Raw genomic sequence first — 7,131 nt, forward strand, 5'->3', positions numbered from 1 at the left:
TAGTAACTTTTATAATATATATATATATATATTGCTAGCTTACATATTTATTATTATTATTATTATTATTTATGTAAAAATATGAAAAATATTATGTCTATATTGTTAGTGTAAAAAATTTATATTATCCATCGATCAAAATAACGTTTTGTAATGTTCAATAATTATTATAAAAAATAATAAATTTATGTAGTACTTTTGTGTTTAAATAATATTATAAAAAACTTTTACAGAATCATTATTTTATTTAGACATCTTAAAACCGATAAAGCAATAAAAAAAAAAAAGGTGGCCTTTCAATTACAGTGGCGTTCATTACGAGCTCAACACCCTTTCATTCAAATCAAAGGTCATAAAAAAAAAAAAATCAAAGGTAACGCTATTCTCATTTATTATCTTTAAGCGTCACTTTATAAGAGGAATAAAATAGTTCAATAAGTTCTTTTAGGCTGTTATCAAATTAGATTTTATAGTAATAGTAATATATAATAAATTATAAGTATTTAAATTATCTCCAAAATTTAACCTATTATAATTTAGATTAGTTAATAATATAATTTTTTTACATTAAAAATGTATAAAAATTATTCTCTTTGTATAATATTTTATGTTTGATATTGTTGCAAGGATTTTATATCATAAACTAAATAAAATAACTTTGTATATAATTTTTAAAATAATAATTAAAAAATTAATAAATTTTAATTATATAATCTTACATTATTAAACAATAATATACAAAATTTTATACAGTTAAAGCATTTTAGTTAATATTTCCTTTAATTTTTTAACTTTAAATTACATATTTTATTTACCATACAACTTTTTTTTGTAAAGTGAGAACACAACAAAAAAACAACAACTAATTGAAATTGAAATATACTAAAATATTAATTTTCTTAATTTTATTAGCTAATTATTACAAATGGATAAGGAATGAAGAGGAGGATTGTGCATTGTCTTGCTCTTGTATATGTAAAGAGGATTTTCGGACTCGAACTCATAATTATTAATTTTGTAATAATTATTTTAAAAATTATAATAGTTGACGCATTATATAAAAAAAATAAATTATACAGTTTTTGGTATTAATACTTATTTGTTCTTTTGGCAAAATGATATTTGTTTTGATACTTGTTATTATAAGATTATTTGCAAAATAAAAGGTAATTAAAAAGGTGATGTAGGGAATAATTAATTGAAGTCCTGGTGGACTTTGTCTGTTAGAGACTTAGAGGGCTTACTTGGGATCAACCAAGCTTCAACACCCAAAACCACGCGGATTCTTCCTTCATTTCCTTATTTTCTCAGCAAAACGACCACGATTTCCTCATATCTGTTATCTGTTATATATACCTATATCGTATCCGCATTTCCGAAAGGATATATCTGATCTAGTAGGGTTTTGTGACTGCTCAACAACCCAATCGCCATGGCGTCGCAGGAGAGTATCGAAAAGATGCTGTCACGGCAGAATTACCGGAATTTATGGCACACCGATCTCTTGAGATCCATTCAGGCCGATACACCTTGTAAGGACTCTCTCTCTCTCACACACACACTTTTTCAATTTTCGGCTTCCTAATTTCACACTGACATCGTCTTCGAAACACGACTTTGCGCAGATTGTTGCCTCGCGTTGTGGTGGTATGTGATCTGGAACTTCCTCTCACTATGGCGATGTTCTTGTCAATTCTTGTTCTGTAGATCTGATGATTGTTGTTTCTAGTCTGAAATTTTGTTCGTTTGGACGAGGAATCGAATCTTTAATTTTCACTTTCGCTGTTTATCATTTTCGAGTTATAGAACTCGCATTAACGTTGACTTGCGTGGACTAACGAAGTAATTTGATATTCTGCTTAAAGAAAAAGGAGTTTCTGCGCTCTGTTCAAATTGATCGGTGTTATTATTCGTTTAATTGTGTATTTTATAAGATCTGTAGATCTGAGGAAGAAAGGGTGAAAAACGTTCATATTCATATTGTAGGGTATAGACAAACTATGCTTATTCCGGGTGGTTTAAGATTTACTGAATTGTCAAGGGGTTGGTGAATGTAAAATAACAATGGCGGGCCCGTGGCTCTGTCTTTGGGGACAATAATGTCTTGGACAGTAGGTGATGAGTGTTGAAGGAATCTGGTCTCTGACAATGTCAGTATTGTATCCTGAGTGAACGGAGTCTGATGGTATCGAGCAAAGTGATACGTGAAATATTTGATACTATCGTGAATGATAAATGTTGTCTTTATTTTGGTTGTGAATAGTTTGTATCCTTAAGAAAACTACGTCGCTGTGATATTTTGAGGATCTGCTGTGTCTGTCACTGCTTTAATTTATTTTCTGCAGTAAGTAATCTAATTTTCTATTGTTCCATTATAGTGCGCCATGTGTGTCTTACCTTCTTCGCAAAAGAGCCCTTTATGATGATATGTCAAGGTAATTGATACTATTTCTGTTTTCCCAGGATTCCAAAATGATTTACAGTCTGTTTGTGTGATATATCTGTCTTATTATTTGTTCCAGATACACATGTTGTGCTGGCTACATGCCTTGCAGTGGTAGGTGTGGAGAAAGTAAATGTCCAGAATTTTGCCTTTGCACTGAGGTATAAAAATGTGAACCTGTTTTCTTTACTTTATGGCTAGGTTATGAATTAATGAAAAAGAAAATGCACGTACAGGATTTTATGGTTAGGATAGTAAATTGTTTCCAACGTTCGAGATTAGGCTTGTTACTGCTGTTATTGTTCTTGTGTTTGAAATCACGAATGAAATTTGATAAAAATAGTTAACTCTTAATGGTGAGGGATAAATGGTGGGTTAAAACTTAAAACGTTTAACCATCAAAGCAAAATCTTTTGATCTCTCCTTGGAATGTTGTGAAGGTAGGCACTAGGCATATTTTAGATGCCGCCCTAGTAGCAAATGAGGTAGTTGGAAGATTTAAGGTTAAATAATTGGGAATTTTCAATTGAAGTGTGTTATAAGTTTCCGACTGTAGGTTGGATGTGAGGACCCATTAAAGTTTTCAAAATTACAGGGACTCAAATGATCAAATCAAAATACAACTCAAAATTTCTGAACATCCTTTTAGATAGAAATGTCAGTATTCAAAATGGAGAATATAGACCCCTAGAGTGTCTTTTCACTAGTTTGTCTTTGTTAATGATGAACTGAAGTCTTTGTTTTCATGGTCAAAAGAGGACTTAGGAAGGTAGTTGTGCTAAGTAAGCTGTTGATTTCATTTATTAAGTTGAGCCGTAATTATAACTGTTCCTTTGGTTTTAAGTTGTTCATTTATTTCATTTATTGGGTGTCAGGAAATAGCATTTGAGCAATTATAAATTGTTATTTGGAATTAATAAAGAGCACGCAGGATTCCTTTGGAGCTGGTTTTCTGGGTCTTGAATTTTCTGTGGCTTTTTCAAGTAGCATGCTTTATTTATTCCTATGCGTCTTTGTTTCAGGTTTTCCTCTGCTTTGGAAATTCAGTCGCCTCAACCCGCTTTCTATTGCAAGATGAATTTAACATTCAAACCACGCAATGTGATAATTGCATTATTGTACTCTCTCCCTCCCTCTATCTGCTTTACACTTGCATTCACCGCCAGATACGCATGCAAATGTTTTATTTTCTCATTGATATTCTGTTAATTACATGTAACTCTTTTGTTTAGGGTTTCATGTTTTGCCTTCAACAAATTGCATGTATATTCTCTATTGTTGCCATGATTGTGGGAAGCAGTGAAATTCAAGAGGCTTCTCAGCTGCTGTCTTGTTTGGCTGACTTTGTGTACTGCACGTAAGGCTTCCTCTTCTGTCTCAAGTCAAAATATATATTGTTCACTTTCTAGCGGAAGGAGTTTGTACTAATTTTATTATTCTTTTTATTTGTAGGGTCTGTGCATGCATGCAGGTAAGTTTATTCAATTATTTCTGAAATGGTTAATCATTATGTCCTATGCATGATAATTATCACTTAAGCAAATTTTGTTTGCAGACTCAGCACAAGATTGAGATGGACAAGCGTGACGGGAAATTTGGACCCCAACCAGCAATGGCAGTGCCTCCTGTTCAGCAGATGTCACGCATTGATCAACAAGTTCCTCCTTTTGTTGGGTTTCCACCACAACCAGTTTATGGACAGCCTGCTCAAGGATATCCCCCCGCCGGTTACCACCCCCCTGCTACATATCCTCCACCAGAATATCCCCCCGCCGGTTACCCCCCCCCTGTTGTATATCCTCCACCAGGATATTCTGGCCACCCTAAGTGATTAGTTTAGCATGCCTTGTGTTGGTTTACAGCACCAATTGATTGGTTCATAGAACAAGGGTACATGTTTGTGGTGAAATGCAATAGTTCGATTGATAAATTAATTTGCTTTTCCCCTAGCAAGTTTTGTCTTGTGACTTGACCTTATAACTCCTATCGGGATGTCCATTTTAATACTTCGACTTCGTAAAAGGATGCGTAGGGATAACAAAAGAGGCCGTGTTGCCTTAATGTGAGTAGTTTGATCAATGTAAACGAAAAGTTTGAGTAATGAAAATACTATTACAACAGTGACAGATTTACCAATTCTCCTTGGACATTTTTTAGCCTTTGAGGTACAGCTAGATGCATGATAGATATTTAAGCAGCATGCCGTTTTTGTTATTTAAAACTACAACTCATTATTGTTTCACGTGTGACTTTACACAATTTCATATAAATAAATGATATTGGTGCTAAATAATTTCTTTTATTTGATGAGAATGTTGAGTAAGGGAGTAATCTTAGTGCATATGAAACCGGAGCTAAAGATGTCCACAAAAGGAACCAAATCAAGAAAGTCTTAAGCAAATGGAATGAACATTACCAAAAACCAAATGTGTTATAATGTATATCATACAAATGCTTCTAAAAAAATAATGTATCATACAAATTTATTTTTAAAACAATTTAAATAAAATATATTATTTTTAAATTATTTTTACTTAACATATCCTGACATAAAACGTATTTTTATGTACCTGATATAATAACTTGTTAAAGTACTTTTACCTAAACAAACACTTATATGTAAGTAGATACAAATCAACCTGTGGCTGATCCGAATTGACCTGACTTTCATAGTTTGGTTCAAAGTATGATATAAATAGTTTACTTACTGTCAAAACTACTGTGAAGTTATTATAATTAGCTTATAGGAAGCAAATCAAAGATTGATGACCCGGATCCGGCGCCAAGAAATCTATAAAGAGCATCATCACCATTAAACGATGAAAAAGCTACCCGACCCACTTTTTTTTTTCTTTCTTTTTATGTTGGTTTTCCCATCTACCATAATCATGTTAAAAACACTAATTATTTGCATGTTGCACCAGCGTCAGTCTACGCTTTTTTTTTTTTTTTTCTGATTTTCCTATGGTAGTAAAACGAGTCAGCATATCAATTACCATTGTCCTACGTTACCTCCGCGCAGAAACGTTCAAAAGAAAATAAAGAGCTTCCTGTCTTTTTATGACTCAAATTTTGTCGAATCTGTGAAGCCCTCCATCCACTGCCACTCAAGCTCCAAAATGCTAAGACCTAAAAACTACTATTAAAGCAATTAAAGAAATACGTGCAGTGTACTCTTTGAATTTACGGTACCTTTTAATAACACCGATAATTAATGAACAAACGATTGCTTTCAAATCCGGAATGGAACAATACTCGATAGATCCTACCGATAAGATATGATAGGGGCCGCCGGTTAATAAATTAAAAATGGTTTAGGAGCATTAATATACTTTTATCACGACTTAATACATTTTAGTATGATTTTTAATAAAAATAATTATTCATTACCTAGTACTTTCTTAAACAATGTCCTTAAACTAAAGTTACCAAAACCCTATAAACCATGTTACTGTAGCTGTTCAAATCAAATAATGCTTCGCGTGCATTCTGTCATTCATGAACTTTCATAGTTTTACATTCGAAATTGGTAAATTCTTCAAAACCAAATTAAACCCCCTAGTAGACTCCACACATTTTAATGTAAAAATTAAAGCTAAGATGAATTCAAACATAATTAAATTCCAATTATGTTGTATAGGTCAAAATATGAGACGAACCAGATCCCAATTCTACAAAAATCCATCATCTAAAAGAAATCGATATACAATTGATAGAAGTCTGAGTATTTCCATGACCTCTGTATATATACACTACACATAAACAAAAAAAGAAAAAACCTCTTCTGGTTCAGGCTTTTGATTTCCCCAAAAAAAGGAAATATTTAGAATATATATAGTAGCATACTACAAAGGATCAGCGATCCCAGAGGCAGCCCAGAGTCTCTGAATAAAAGCACCTTGCATTTCGTCCGGTATAAAGGCCGTTCTGCAAAGAGGGCAGGTTCTCTGATCGTACCCCATCCAACGGTCCAAACATCCTCGGTGGAATATGTGACGACAATTCGCCAGCCGTCTGATCTCATCGTTTTCCTCGAACTCGCTCAGACACACCGCGCACGTCTCCGGGGGATCCACCAGCTCCCGGAACTTCACCACCGGCAGGATTTCCCGGATGAGCGTGGCCGACACGGATTCGAACTCTTCGGGCACTCGGGTCTGGGTTTCGGCCCAGGCAATGTCGGGCTCGAGGAAGTCGTGGAGGCCCATGAAGCGGAGGAGGCTGCAAATCAGCTTCCTGAGGAGGCCCAGGAGGGAGAGGATGTGAAGGAGAAGCTTCGGGAAGAGGAGCTCCGAGTACCCCACTGGGAAACCCATCAGAATTCAGATGTTGTTTCTTTCCGTGTCAAGAGAAAAAGTGAGAGAGAGAGAGAGAGAGTGAAGTGAACAAGAAGAAGGTGCGTTATATAGATAGAGAAGAGTTTTAAGTTTGAGTTTGAGATTCAAATGGGTTATCAATTTATGGAGATCTAGTGATATCCACCGTAAATGGAAAATGTGATTCTTTCCATATGAAATTAACTGATTAATTTACCCTTTTATTCTCACCTTTATTATGGGTAGAAAGAAGATGTTAAACGTATATTAAGTGGTTTTTTAATTATTATGTTCTAGATGTGCAACAGTTATTAAATTTGCTAATGATGACAAAATTTAATAAAATTTCTTTTTTTAATTATATTTTTTTAT

The 7,131-nt window shown here is 33.8% G+C and overlaps 2 protein-coding genes across 2 annotated transcripts; one reads left to right on the top strand and one right to left on the bottom strand.

Annotated features, from left to right (window-relative positions):
• Positions 1–1,175: 1,175 nt before the first annotated feature.
• Positions 1,176–4,579, top strand: LOC114413399. Its single transcript, XM_028377795.1, has 8 exons — positions 1,176–1,532; positions 1,626–1,647; positions 2,379–2,435; positions 2,523–2,604; positions 3,466–3,561; positions 3,676–3,800; positions 3,896–3,914; positions 3,999–4,579. Exons 1-8 carry the CDS (start codon positions 1,433–1,435, stop codon positions 4,272–4,274), a joined length of 777 nt encoding a protein of 258 aa, XP_028233596.1. The 5' UTR covers positions 1,176–1,432; the 3' UTR covers positions 4,275–4,579.
• Positions 4,580–6,059: 1,480 nt separating this feature from the next.
• LOC114413400 (E3 ubiquitin-protein ligase RHA1B-like) lies at positions 6,060–6,903 on the bottom strand. The gene has a single exon (XM_028377796.1). The coding sequence runs from the start codon at positions 6,757–6,759 to the stop codon at positions 6,289–6,291; it is 471 nt and encodes a 156-aa protein (XP_028233597.1). The 5' UTR covers positions 6,760–6,903; the 3' UTR covers positions 6,060–6,288.
• Positions 6,904–7,131: the final 228 nt, after the last annotated feature.

This window comes from Glycine soja, chromosome 5 (genome assembly GCF_004193775.1).
Source record: "Glycine soja cultivar W05 chromosome 5, ASM419377v2, whole genome shotgun sequence".
NCBI classification, from domain to species: Eukaryota; Viridiplantae; Streptophyta; class Magnoliopsida; order Fabales; family Fabaceae; genus Glycine; species Glycine soja.

Coding starts and splice junctions, on each gene's coding strand:
- LOC114413400 (XM_028377796.1), bottom strand. CDS start 6,759: ATGGGTTTCCCAGTGGGGTACTCGGAGCTCCTCTTCCCGAAGCTTCTC.
- LOC114413399 (XM_028377795.1), top strand. CDS start 1,433: ATGGCGTCGCAGGAGAGTATCGAAAAGATGCTGTCACGGCAGAATTAC. Junction 1,648..2,378: donor TGTTGCCTCGCGTTGTGGTG/GTATGTGATCTG, acceptor GTTCCATTATAG/TGCGCCATGTGTGTCTTACC. Junction 3,562..3,675: donor AATGTGATAATTGCATTATT/GTACTCTCTCCC, acceptor TCTTTTGTTTAG/GGTTTCATGTTTTGCCTTCA.